The 14,674-nt window shown below is 43.6% G+C and overlaps 1 protein-coding gene across 1 annotated transcript; it reads right to left on the reverse strand.

Moving 5' to 3' along the window:
* Positions 1-1,915: 1,915 nt before the first annotated feature.
* Positions 1,916-10,227, reverse strand: HPF1 (histone PARylation factor 1). Its single transcript, XM_074904071.1, has 8 exons — positions 10,111-10,227; positions 8,759-8,918; positions 6,968-7,154; positions 6,378-6,476; positions 5,207-5,357; positions 4,466-4,553; positions 3,689-3,861; positions 1,916-2,195 (listed from the first exon to the last, which is right to left on the reverse strand). Exons 1-8 carry the CDS (start codon positions 10,165-10,167, stop codon positions 2,064-2,066), a joined length of 1,047 nt encoding a protein of 348 aa, XP_074760172.1. The 5' UTR covers positions 10,168-10,227; the 3' UTR covers positions 1,916-2,063.
* Positions 10,228-14,674: the final 4,447 nt, after the last annotated feature.

The raw sequence follows: 14,674 nt of genomic DNA on the forward strand, positions 1-14,674 counted from the left end.
GAAAGCCAGAATGATGTAGTTTCTACACACTAAATTTGTAGTACCTCTGGTTTAAAAAAAAGTTATTTAGACATCTGGTGATAGAATAGTTCATTCCGTAACTGTTTATAGAATGGTTTGGGTTGGAAGGGACCTTTAAAGATCATCTAGTTCCAACCCCCCTGCCGTGGGCAGGGACACCTTCCACTAGCCCAGGTTGCCCAAAGCCCCGTCCAGCCTGGCCTTGAACACTGCCAGGGAGGGGGCAGCCACAGCTTCTCTGGGAAACCGGTGCCAGTGCTTCACCACCCTCACAGGAAATAATTTCTTCCTTATATCTAATCTAAATCTACCCTCTTTCAGTTTAAAACCATTACCCCTTGTCCTATCACTAGAGGCCCTACTAAAAATTCTGTCCCCAATTTAATGATGTACTTTTTCATTGGTGTAACACTTTCCTTCTCAATAAGAGGTTAATAGACAAGACTGGAAATTTCATACCAAGATCTCAATTTTTGCAGATTTAAGTTCATATTTAAATACCAATGCAAAAGGTGAATACTTTAATATGAATTTAATTTTTTAATTTAATACATTAATATGAAGGTCTCTTCTGCTTGGAACCTAAAAAGTAAGGGGGAAATGAGACCAAAATTTTTAAAGCATAAAGTAGTCCATGTATGCTTGTGCTTATATTTGAATAAATGGAATATTTATATACTGAAGGGGATGGGGTTATCAAATTTACAAAAGTATGTGGCATATGATGATTACCTTTGTCATTTAAAACTCAAGATACACTTTTGCAGCACTTGAACCTACATTGTGAATTATGTATTAGTTTATTGTGGAAGGGATCATTGGTGGTACAATCATCTGCCAAAAAGGAGGGAAACTTTGAAATTTGAGCATGGTGCCCAGTGGCCTATAATCTTCATTAGTTGTACTACTGTTATTAGTAATGATGGAAACTGCTAGAAGAGAAGACAAGTCACTGTAGGGTGGCAGGTCTGTTGAGTAAGAGCAGGTGTTATTTTCCACTTGTTTCTGGACTGTTATTTCAGGCCCTTGCCTGAGAATAAAACTCTAGGTGTAATAACAATAAAACAGAGCAGTGGACCAATGAACTTGAAAACAATTAATTTGCATCTTGTAGAAAATCACTTTGATTCTATTTTAGAAGATCAGATTAGTGAATACAGGGCATAACTCCATCTCACTAATAGGTAGCAACTGCAGTGGAATTTCTAATTTATCTTGTAATGGCAGATATCTGGTTTTTTAATCCTATTTGTTTCCTGTTAATTGAGCCTCATCCAGCAGCTTGAGGCCAGATTTAGTGCTTAGTTATAATGCAAAAAGGAATGCTGCTGTAACCGAGTTTTTTACCTACGCGGTGGGACAGAACTGACGAAATGCCTAATGGCAGCAAAAAATTACCAAGAGGAAGGAAATGGGGTTTGGTAGGTGTGAATAAGCAGCTGGTTGTGACTGAGCTGCACCAGAGAAGCCCGTGACTGAATCACTTCCCCAGGGCCTGCAGCGTCTCTGAGGAATGTAAGATAGCAGCCTGCCCTTTCTGGCTTCCCTGGCGGCTGGTAACACGCACCTGCCGCGGCCGAGCGTCAGGCTGGGAAACAGAGATCAGCCCGGCGCCGCCCCCCCCCAGTGCAGCCGCCCTGAGCGGGGGCAGCAGGCGGCGGCGGCGGCGGCGGCGGGCGCAGTCCCGGGCCCCGCCGCGCGACCCGGCAGCCACCGCGCTCGCGGCGGGCCCCGCCGCCGCCCCCTGCCGGCGAAGCGGCGGCCCCGGGGGCGTGGCCTAGGGGCGGCCCCGCCCGCCCCCCCGCGGCGCCACGCGCAGTGACTTCCGCCCGCCGGGTGCCGCAGTGGCGGCACGTGACGCCCCTCACCGCCCCCGCCCCCCGGCGGCGCGCGAGCAGGCAGCACGCGGAGGCGGCTCCTTCCGTAGAAAAGCTTTACTGACGGCGGGGCCGCCCGCGGGCGGAACCGACAGAAGCACCAACACCCGCGGAAGCCGAAGCAAAGCCCGCGCCCGAGAAGACGGGGCGGCCGCCGCCGGGGGCTCAGCGCCGGAGCTGGTCCACCTCCTCCTCCCGCCGGCGGGCCAGGTGCGACTCGATGATCTCGGCGAAGAGGTCCCTCCTCAGCAGGGTGTACGCCAGGGGCAGCAGGTGGCCCACCGTCTTGTGGAAGTACTGCACGGGGCGAGAGGGAACACGCAAGCGGCCCCGCGGGCGGCAGGGGCTTTGTTTCTGCTCCGGGCTCTGACACCTGAAGTGCGGGCAGCGCCCGCCCCGGCTGGGCTCCGCCTGCCGCGCCCCCCACGGCCAGGCCAGGCCAGGCCGGGTCCCCTGAACCCGGAATCTGCCGCTTTGGCAGGGAGACGGAAACCGCTGGTAGGGCTAGGGCAGCTGAAGGCCCCTGTCCTGCCACGCTCCGCCGCTGGAGGGGATTATGACAGTACTTACAGTAACCGTTTAAGTGCTTCAAATGTATAGTAAAGTCAGAGCTTATTAAGCATTTGCGATGATCACTGTACCTGTGACCTCCCTCTACCTCACCTCTGAAGGGAGTTGAAGCCCTTTCCCATGTCTTGAGCTACAGATAAAGTGTCTGTGTTTTTCCTGGCTCCAAGCAAGAGGACAGCCAGGCTCCAGCCAGAACCAGAAAGCACCTCCAAGTATTTATGGACAGGCAAAAACGCTGGGAGCCAACCATGGTGTTTTTTATGTGCAAAGCCACTGTTTTTCCCTTCTGTTTACTAAACTACAAAATGAAACAGGGTTTCTGTTTTTAGAAAACAGCTGCTAAATCAAAGCTGTTCCAAACTGCTGCATAAGATAGGTATCAGGACATGTCATGGTGTTTTAAAGACTTAGTGTCACTGCAGGAGTTAATCTCGTGCTGAGAAGCACATAGCCTGAAAGATGGGTGTTTGCCCCCACCCACTCAGCCAACTGGAACTGTTTCCTTCACTGCCCTTCCACATGGATGTAGAAAGAATTAAGCAGCTGAGGCAGTAGTCACCAAAGGAAGGGTCAGCCCTAAATAATCAGGGTATCAGAGGAAAACACAACACATTCTCAGATGCTGTAGGGAACTTAAGAGTGCAGGGCAGGAAATCCAAGAAACACATTAGTAATTTAACAGTGTATGGAAAGAGCAGTGAATTTTCATTTGTTTCAGTGGCCAAGTATTTTAACTAGTGTTTAACACAAACTTTTTGGGGCCTACATTTAGCACTGCAAGATTTTTATCTCTCTACACGATACTTTGGGGCACCCCATAGCCAGTAATGTTTTTACTAAAGGAAGCTATTTTACAGGGGTGTTTCTATGATCATCCATTCATATTCCATTGGTGTTAAAGCTTCTTTTTATGTTCTCTCCTAGCCATAGATTTATTATAGACACGACCCTTTTCATCAGTGGGGCAGTGGCTAATACAGAACAAAAACTGTTAAGTAGAATCTTCATGTGTGATTAAGCGCTACTAAGTAAGTCACCTTATTTTTAAGTGTGACTTTTTAACAGCCTTCGTGAATTAAGAATATTCTTGTAGACTTTCATGATTCCTAGGGATAATTATGTGATAGACTTGGGACTAAAGATCAACAACACAGGACAACTTCTGGTCCATGCATAAAGTCATGCACAATTTTGTGAAGTATGATTGTTGTAGTACTCACGTGGGATCCATAGCAAAACAGGTCCATGCCCAGTTCATACCCCATTCCATAGTCACACTCATCATTAGCAAACTGAACAAAGGTCAGCATCTCTTGAATGGGGGCAAAGGCCTTCAGTCTCTCATCATCAGTAGGAGCATCAACAATGGCCTTACAAATTTTTTTAAGATTAGCTGCAAAAAGAAAAGCAGAAATTTAGATATTTAAATAAAGAAATTTAATACTGCACAGAAGTGGCAAAAACATGTGGCCAAAACATACCTGTGTGTCACACTTAAGTGAAGATTAAGACTAAATGAAAAACTGGTGAAAAAGCCTCCCCTTTTGCTCTGCTGCTCATTTGTGCCCCGTGCCCATCCATGTCTGCTCCCCATACAGAGACAAGCATTTATGTGGTTAACTTGCATCAGGGAACTGATTCTGGTCAGAACAACACTGGGAGAAGAGGGAGGGGGATAAGAAAAACTCACAAGTCCCTGAAATCATTTTTTTGGGCCTACCTCCTGCATGGCTGTGCCAATACAAAAGAGAAGGTTGTCTAAAGTACTACTTCAGGAATTATTTCAGATTTAGCATGTCTCACAGATTCTCATCTGGTTCATTTAAAGAAAATACTTTGAGCTCAAGTGTGATGGTTAAGATTTCTGTCTTTTACTCCTACTTCTCATATTCTTCAAGTAGGAAATATAAATGCAGTTTGGGTTTTGCAGAGTAGCTGTGTGACTGAAGGTTGTTTACTTAAATAAAGCACAAGAATATGACAAACAAGAGATTTACCATTTGTTTCAGGAAGTTCTCTGTATCCGACATCATTTTTGTCTACAGGAACAACTAGGCCTGCTCCATGAAATGCTTTGGTCACCACCTAAATAAAAAGAAAGGAAATTGGATACAGCACTGTAAGTCAGTTCTGTGACACAGAATCACTCACCTCACTGAACATCATTAGCATCTGACTGCTGGTAGTCAACCTTAATATAGTGTCCAGGCTCCAGGACATCAACTTACTATAGTTTCAAATTATATAGCAGTTACTTTTAAGTACTGCATTTTAAAATAACTTGAAACTCCATTGCAGTCAAGTTCCAAAACCTAGGAAGTTTGTCACTTGTGTAGAACTGTACTACATTTGTTTAGTCACCTCTTACCATAATAATTTGATAGAGGGTTTTCACATACCTCTTACTAATCCATATCGTCCTTAATGGTTCTGTTTCCAATAGATCCAACCCAACTTTTTACATGAATCTTCACTTTGAAGCCGTTTTTTCCATGCCCCCCATTTGGTTTACTTTTTAGACTATTTCCCTTACTGCTTTTTTTTTTTCTTTAATTGAATGCTGAACTATGGTTTACAAGACTAAAGTATTTTGATTTAATCCCATTATTTGGAACACACTTGTATTAATTTTCCCTACTGACTAGAAGGAGGAAAAACAAAAAATAAAAGAAACAGGCAAGTAAATTAAAAAAGTTTAACAGAACTTAGTTCTCTCCAGTGGATCAGGAAAGTCATACTTTCTTATCTCTCTGTTTCATCTTCATGGTTTTTTGTTCCAGAGAATAACCCAGTTCTTTTGCTGTTCTTGTTAGTTTTTCATCTATGTCTTTCAAAATAGCATTTTTCTTTTTATCAGTCACTTCCTTAAGTTTTTTTGACAAAAAAAGTCTGCAAACAGAAGAAACATGTCTTAAGAGAGCTTAACAGAACACAAACAAGTGAATAGCCTTCTAATCACTAAACCTCCACATCTTATAACGATTAGCAGTCATGGGTTTATTTATACACATAGACAGGGAATGCAAGCCTCTTAACAATAAAGAAAAGAAATTTGGCACAGACAGTACTTTGGCATTTCCTATCTGTACTTGCATTACAATCCAGTTAATACAACCTGCAGGTGCTGAAAATTCTCCCAGACTCGGTAGCTGCTCATCTTTCTATCTTAACTCAGTTTGCTGCTCCAGTGCCATATAAACTATTTGTCATCCAAGTCATGCACAATAAATACATTGGTGAGTTTCATCATGGTGCTTTCAAAACAAATGTCCTTGTTTAACTCTGCACTACACAAGAAGTCTTTTGCAGAAGGTATGCTTTTACTTACTGACACACATCTGTCCACAGAGAGCTTTCCATTTTTAATCGACAGGTGATGAAACCTGTTGTTTTCATTCATGATGCAGGACTATGTAAAGCTGCATGAATCATACTGAATTACATGTCCATATAAATGTTATCCTGCCCCAGGTCAGAAATGGTACTTCTTGTAGTTACTCATCATAAAAATACATTATTTTTGTTTATGTAGGCAAGACCACGAGCTAGACTCTACTCATTTAGTACAATATGCAGATTTTTCTCACCACTGTTTGAGATGCCCTTTCTGTACTTATGAAGTATTTTAACACACCCAGTGGGCATTTTTTTTCCTATAGAACATTTCTCTGCCAATGTATTTTGAGGATGAGATAATTAACACTTATCTATTTCACTTCTAACAGGAAAACACTACCAAGAAGCCTCTTAAGACTTCTGAGAGTACCTTAAAACTGCCTGCAGGAGCAGAAGTAGAGGGTTTCTTGAGAAAGATACACAAGTTAGCTGCATTATTCCACATCATGTTTCCCAATTAATAGTTTCTCTTCTACTCTACTCTTCATAAATAAAAGTAAATATGAACCTTACTTGACTGCGGCAAAGACATTATCACCAACTTGTGAAATCGCACAGCCCTTCTTAGCTTCATTTGCACCAACCCAGACTGGAAGCTCATCTGGCACATCCCTATTTATGAAAAAGTACACACAAATAGTGAAGCTGTGTCCATTTCTCTTATTTCAAATTAATTCCCCTCTTCACCATGCTGCCATCTCCTTCAGAAAACTAAAAAACACCCTTAGATGTAAAGGTCTAAAATCTAGCAGCGTAGCTTTGAAAGGAGCTTGTATCAATACATATAGACCAAACACATGTTCCCTTTATTTCATAAGACTTGACTTTTTCTTTTAAGTATCACAGAAAAAGTTAATTAATTAATAAGTGAAGGTGCCCTGGAGGGTTGGGGGAGGTAGTTTACTAAGTATTTAAATCTAGTCTTCAGTATCTGTGATTTTTCTGTGAAAAAGATATCAACCCATGTGTTAATACTATTAGAGAAAGATTCTTTTTTGGTGATAGCACACAATTCTCAAATCCTATCTTGTGAAAAAAAAAAAAAGGGGAGAAAAAGCTACACATAGTTACAGTCCAGCAAGAGCATGTATTAAATAAAATACCTGAAATATCCCATGTGATACTGTGTTTTGCTATCCCCAACAAGTATAGTCTGGAATTCTGGGGGATCATAGAAAAATCTCCAATGAAGATTGAAGTCCAGGTCTGTTGATTTTGCTTTTTTGTGTTTTCCAGCAAGAATATCATATGGTCCAACCAGCGTAAGTCCAACACTTGACACAAGTGCATCTAAAAAGCCAAGCATGAACAGGTTTACTTTCTGGTGGATGCATATCTAAACCAGGTGGATGCATATCTAAACCAAGAATTTCCCATGTCACTCAAGTACCAAAAGCTTCCATAAATCCAAATACTGTTTACAAGACAATGAAAGCTGAGGCATTCTTTTATTCAGACAGCTATCATTCAAGAGTTATCTTATTGCAGTCCTCCTAAGTAGCAGTCAACAGTTCAATGTCTGAATGGAGATCAGTGACAAGCTGTGTCCCTCAGGTGGCCCTACTGGGACCAGTACTGTTTAGTATCTTCATCAATAATATGGATAGTGGGATCGAGTGCACCCTCAGCAAGTTTGCTGACGCCAACCTGCATGGTGCAGTTGACACGCCTGAGGGAAAGGGTGCCATTTAGAGGGACCTGGACAAACTCAAGAAGAGGGCCCAGGTGAACCTCACAAGGTTTGACAAGGTCAAGTGCAAGGACCTGCACATGGGTCCTGGCAACCCCCAGTATCAACACGGGCTGGGAGGAGGAGTGGATTGAGAGCAGCCCTGTGGAGAAAGACTTGGGGGTACCGGTGGATGAAAAGCTGGACATGAGCTGGCAACATGTACTTGCAGCCCAGAAAGCCAACTGTGTCCTGGGCTGCATCAAAAAGTGTGGCCAGCAGGTCGAGGGAGGGAATTCTCCCCCTCTGCTCTGCTCTCCTGAGACCCCACCTGCAGTGCTGTGTCCAGCTCTGGGGCCCCCAACATAAGATGGACATGGACCTGCTCAAGTGGATCCAGAGGAGGCCACAAAGATGATCAGGGGGCTGGAGCACCTCCCCTATGAGGACAGGCTGAGAGAGTTGGGGTTGTTCAGCCGAGAGAAAAGGCAGCTCCAGGGAGACCTTACAGCAGCCTTCCAAAACCTAAAGGGGGCTTATAAGATGGGGACAGACTTTTTAGTAGGGCCTGTTGTGATAGGACAAGGGGTAAATTTTTTAAAACTAAAAATACAGTAGATTTAGAGTGGATATAAGGAAGACATTTTTTACAATGAGGGTGATGAAACACTGGAACAGGTTTCCCAGAGAAGCTGTGGATGCCTCCTCCCTGGAAACATTAAAGGCCAGGTTAGACAGGGCTCTGAGCAACCTGATCTAGTTGAAGATGTCCCTGCTCATCACAGAAGGGTTGGATTACCTGACCTTTAAAAGCCCCTTCCAACCCAAACCATTCTATGATTCTAAAAAACTGTCATTTCTAGAGCACTCAGGGATGCCACATTCTATTATATAATACATCTGGGGAAATTGAAACCTGGATTGATATAAGGAAACTTCAGTTCCATACTAAACATTTCACATGTACTTGCAAGAAAGGCAGATATAGACAACGTTTATTCCCTTTGCATTACATAATTTAAGTAACTGTATTTTGGAAAGCTTAAAGTGTACTGACATCTTTGTGATGATCTCCAGTATTCCTGTTTACGCTCATGTAGATATCCTGCATCTTAGCTGTAAACTGAAGCACATTACAACACATCTGACCACCTTCCCTCTGCCTCCCTTCAGGCAGTTTTTGAAAGTGAAAGTTAGAAAAGACAAAAAATACTTTAAAACCCACCACTTGGTTTCTCAGGATCTAGTTCCTCACAAAACTTCCAAAACTGATAGAAGTCTTCAGGCAGTTTAAGACGATAGCATGTTTCTGCTTCTTGACGAAGACTGTCGGGGATATCTGCCTGATCTGACCTTCTCTTCTTGACACCTCCATTTTTTTCACACTGCAGATAAGAAAAAGTAGAACCAAAGTTCATTTAGCTGCTTTCTGTCAGTCCTACTGAATGATTTTACAAAGCATCTGTATTGACGGAGGAACAATGATTAAAACCATTAAATCGTGCTTGTTACTTAAACCAGCATATATACTGATTAGAGTACCTCTTTTGGCCAGAATCGCTTTAAACTGCATTATCTGAGATATGTGCTAAACATGTATGAAATAGTAAAGTGCTACTTCAATATTAATGTCTCACTATAACCAACACAAGCGCTTTTATTACTTCATCAAGCAAAGAACTAAGTAATCCCAAAATTTAATCCAAGTTCCGCATTATTTTAAAATGCCAATTTCCAATCACACAGCAGCTTGCATCCATGAGACCTGTGTTTTCCAGACAGTTGGATGTAGGGATATTATTTTGTCATGTCTGGTTAAATGATGTAACAAAAATCCTCTAAGTCTCTGCTATCTGAACTACTTGTCTATTCAACATCTGAACTGGTGCAGTTTACAGCACAACATTTTAAAAGTAGCCTAAAGTTTAAGTTATTTAGAAAAAAAAAAAAAATCACGTAACATGAACTGAAACAGGCTACATTCAAGCATGCACACCGCTTAAGGGTAACTGCAACCACCTCGTTCCCATGTAAGGCTCCAAGAATCGGCAGGAATCATTACACCCGTTTTAAAGAATAGCAATTTTTTTTTAAAAAAAACAAGGTTTCTTTTCTCTTGTGAGGACAGTGCAGTGAGGCAGGCACTTCACCTCTTAAGTGGGCCGCCATCAGGTACTTAGGCACACCAGGAGTGCCCGCTCCTAGCCGCAGCCGTCGCGGGAGGATGAGGAGGCTGGGGCGCTGCTGTTTACAGCCCACCTGAGCCGCGGCGGTCACCCGGGAGAAGCCCGGGTGGAGAGGAGAGGAGGCTCCCGCGTCGGAGAACGAGGGGCCCGAGGGCTTTCCTCGGAGCAAACCAGAACGAGGGGCGAGGAGGCGGAGGCCCAGCGCCACGACAAGGCATCCGCGCCCATCCAGGCCTACGGCCCCACGACCGCGGCCCTCGGAGCTCGCCCCCCGGCCCGGGACTGCCTCAGGCCGCGGCTGCCCGCCCCCGGCACCCCGCGTCCCGCCGGCAGGCTCGGCCCCCTCAGGCGCGGCGACCCGCCCGCCCCGCGCGCGCCCGCTAACGGCCACCTGCTCGCCGGCCGGGCCGGCCGCGCCGCGCGGCCTCCGCTTCCCGCCACCTGTCATGCTCCCGCCGGCCGCATCGCGCCCGCCCCGCCCGCCGCGTCCGAGGTCGCGCGCCGCGCCTCCGCGCGTGCGCCTTGGCCGGGCACGCCCACGCCGCCCTCGCGCCGCGGCCGCCGCCGGAGGGGGCAGCAGCGGCCTCACTGCCGGGGGGGGGGAGCGGCCGCGCAGGCCGCCCTGTCCCCGCGCCCGGCGGCAGGAGCCGCAGCGCCTTCCCGCCCCGCGCGGCACCTTGCTGCAAGGTGAATAAGCGCTTTGGCGGGGACGGCGGGCCGTTTGGTATCTGCGCCTCAGCTCCGGAGCTGGCTGGCAGGAGAAGGGGGATTAGAGGGGGCGCAGGCTGCAGGCTGTGCGAGCCCCCCCCGCCAGAGCGAGCGGCTGAGCGGGGAACAGAACGGCCGCAGGTAACCCGCGGTTGCAAACGCATCTGCGGCTGGAGCCGGGGGCTAGAGATGGAGTGGGGAAGTTCAGAGCCATGGTTCCTCAGTGGTGGCTTAGCTCACCTCACGGCGGCCTGTATCGAGGCTGATTTTTCTAATTACACGTACCTGCAGATTCCTGTAATACAAGTTAGGGCAATATATTGGAATGAGAGAGAAAACAAGATTCCCTGAACCAACGGTAATCTTCCCCTTTAGAGCTAAAGGCATAAGATAGAGAAGATGCAATACTAGTTTTCAGTACACAGAAAAAGGAGAAGAAACCAATCCCCTAAGCCTCTCTGCTTTAGCGTTTGACAGCTGCCAGGAATATAGAAGTGTCATCACATAATTTCCAATGAAAGAATCAAGGCAGCAGCGTGTAATATGTAGCAAGTGGGACACATTCCTCGGTTTAGGAAAATACATAATCATATTATGCAACATCCACTCATTTAAGGATATTGCTGAAATGCTTTGCGTAGAAAAAGACCTAGAAAACCAGTAGCACAGGAGGCGGCAGTGGGAAGCTGGTTATATATAAACCTTTGCTTTTTTCAGTAAGTCAGATTGCAGTGGGTTTATTTAAATAAGCATAATGCAATTTACCTACAGGAGTTCTTTATGGTATGCAAAAATGCATATATGGCAAAATTCCACTGGGTATTTTTATCTTGCAATCCATTAAAGGTGTAAATATTTGCTGTGGTATAGATTATTAGTTTAGGAATAAGAAAGGCACTGCAGCAAATATCTATGACATTGACAGTTATGTGACTAACACAAAAGACTTGATAATTTTAAGTCTGTCTACAGCATTCACTATTAAGAGTTACACACACTGTCACAGGAACTTGATCCTGACTAATGATGTTATTTCCTGTATGTAAAAACAGCTAGGCACTTCATAGAAACCATGGGTAGATATATAGATGCAGGACAATCTGTGACAAAGTCTTCAGCTGAAAAAACCTGTGGTTTAAATCAACATGCATCTTAAATTGCTTACTAAAATCCTGCACACACAAGGAAAGAATATTAAATTTCAAATTCAATCCTTAACGAATGAATAAGTTTCATCACCTGAGGTTAAGCAGAAGCGAGGTAAAAAAGCTCACTAAGAAACCACAAACCTAATTTTCTTCCTGAAAAGTACTGCTCTGAGGTTTCTTTGGAAAACGCTTTCTAATATTAGTCTCACTCCATAATTTCTAGTATACCAAACCTTAACCACGGTGGAGGCTAGACAAAATGGCACCTGAAGGAATGACATTTTCCTCTGTAGCTTGGTGGAAAGTGTTCAGGGTGTCTTTAGAATAAAGACACACCTGCCCCACCCCCTCCACAAGTATCCTTTACATACAGTAGCTTAGTTTACCCAAATTCCAGCCTCACACAGCAAATTGATTCAGTGACAAAGGCAGCAATATTTCCCATTTCGTTATTAAAGCTAACAAATGCTAAATTCTGTCACCCGTTATTATTTAAGGATAAGCTTTTTTCCTATTGCAAAGTGAAGCTAATTAAGGAATCCACCTCACCTCCAAACCTATATCTTTGCAGATGCTTATCATGCCCTCTTCTCCTCTCATTGTTTCCTGAAAGAAACCCTTTGCATAACCATTTTCAGTTCCCCTGTTAGAGTTTTACTAAGGGGAATGCAAAAGTGACATGGGAGAACCCAAGTGTGCCTCACTACTTAGCCTAGAGTCTCAAGAGTGTATTCCTGCCACACTAGTCTTCTGCTACAAAACAAATGAATGAAGTCAGCATGAAAGCTTCTACCTTTATTCTATGTCAAGAAGAAAGAAAACAGAATCTTTTTACAGGTGAAAAACTTTGAAGACATGGTGATTTTGCCTCTTATAATATTTTGCATTATAGCATTGAGAGAAGTAATAGAAGCATGAAATAAACTTGTGGTGACCCCATTTCAGGGATACCAAAAATCTCACAATGCAAAGCTATGCTGGAAAAATGTGAGTTAATTAGAAAAATACTCCTACCTTGGCTTGCTGTTAGTATTAGTGCTAGGACCTAAAAGCCTAGCTTGGAGGGTCTACTGCTTCACTGAAGATACATCTGTTGTGAGCTTTATTGATCTGTTGACTTTTTTATTCTTTTCTCCACATAAACTGAAAGTCTCCGAGAGCACCTCTTTTCTGGAGTAGCCTGCAGTTTGGCGATAACCCATGAGACAGACACAGAATCCAGGAGGGAAGATACTAAATCCTCTCTGAGAAACTCCCACACTTCCCAGGCAGGTACCCCAGCTGCTAGATTATTGGTTAAGAGTAGCAGTGTTTGGCCATACTTAACATAAAATGTACTTTAAAAAAATATTTTTATGTGTATATAGTGCCACTTACAATCCTTTTATAGTTCTCTTCCAAACAATTTTGTAATGAGTACCTCAAGAGAAATAGGTAATGAAATGCCCAGTTGCCTCATCCTATCCCCTCAGGCTTGAAATATGAGGCAACTAGCTTGGTTCCATTAAGATCATGATGCTGGTTATGTTCAGAAAACAAACTTTGTGTGGCTGGATAGATAAAAGGGGTATTTTTGAGGCTAAATGTATTTAGTCCCAGGTGGCAGCTGATAAGATGTTTTCAGAACAGCAGTTTTGAACTTCAGTACACACTTTAGGTTTGATATACCCTTTCAGTTACTCATTGGTTAAGTCTATCCTCGTCAGTTCTTCTCTGAAGTGTGGAAATGTATAGTGGTACCCCACAATCTAAGCCCTTAAAAAAACCCTATAAGATAGTGCATGATTAGTCAGTGCACCATAGTAATTTTTTCCTCTCTGAACAAGTGGTAACTCCACCCATATATATCTACTTCCAAATAATTTATTCTCACTTCTGAAGTCCTAGATTTGAAAAGCCTACCTAATTTGATACAGATACTTGTATTGTCATGCATTCTGTTAACAACCTGTGAGGCTGTAAAATGGAAGACTTTACAAAGGATAAGTGAGTAAAACAGTTTACAATATTATATTTTAAAGGCCCCTCCTTCAAACTGGTAAACATAGCCTCCTGTGTCTGTACCATCAGACTTCTGAATCAGCATAAACAGAGATTATCTCAAGAGATTAATCTGCAAAGTAGCTTTACCAAGCTCTAAAACCATCAGTATGATTAGTCCTATTCTGCAGTGCACTTAGCTTTTTTTTAATTCATAACTACGCAGTAACAGATTTTATGAGAAACCATGGAACTGGAGTCTGTTGTCTTGAAACAAAGCTTTTGAGACCTGCTTTCTCTAAAGCTATGGTAGAAGCTTCCTGTGTATGCATTTAATTTGCCCCCTGAACTCACCCAGACCTTGGTGTCTTATGAGACTTTTTCCTTTATGTCCATTTCCAATATTATTGCTTAATATCCAGAGTTAAAGTACGCTCCATGCTATGACAAAATCAGTTTTTAATTTCAGAGGTTTATAGCTATTAATTGTTGTTAAGAAAGCTTTCACAAGTTAAAAGCCTAAATGAAAGCTTTATCAGCTGGTAGATAGAAAGAAGGAAAGATGACTTGCAGGGTTGCTGAGATCCACTTTATGCTTCCTCACTGCCATTCACTGACTCATTTATGCTCATAGCTTTCCACCAGAGTTGATTGCTTTCCTCCCACCCCTTACAAGGTTCAGATTTGCTCACATGTGAAAAACATCAGAAATAAATTAAGTTGTGCTATCCATTTACTATGTGCTGAGATGTTCCAGAGATTTATATTTAAGGACAGACATCTGAGGCAATATAGTCTAGTCAGCATTAGCAAGTTGGATAGGGTGCAATCCATATGGTTCACAAATCTATTCTTCCCTACCCTTCAGCATACACAACTGAAAGGTAAGTTTAATGCTTAGGTAGCTTCAAGAGTACCTAAGCAGTAAGGGATAGGTGTGTGCAGTCTCCTCATTAGTCACCACAACATACTGATGACTAGACTATGCAGTATAAATTCATACGCATTCTAATTGCTGTTCAAGGGCTAGTTTTTGCCAAGTAACAGAATACTGCATTTTTCTTGCCACAAGAGGGAGCCATTTAAATTCTTGTCATTTAAAAAGCAGTTTGAAGAAGG

The sequence above is a fragment of the Athene noctua genome, chromosome 4 (assembly GCF_965140245.1).
Source record: "Athene noctua chromosome 4, bAthNoc1.hap1.1, whole genome shotgun sequence".
In the NCBI taxonomy this organism is placed as follows: Eukaryota; Metazoa; Chordata; class Aves; order Strigiformes; family Strigidae; genus Athene; species Athene noctua.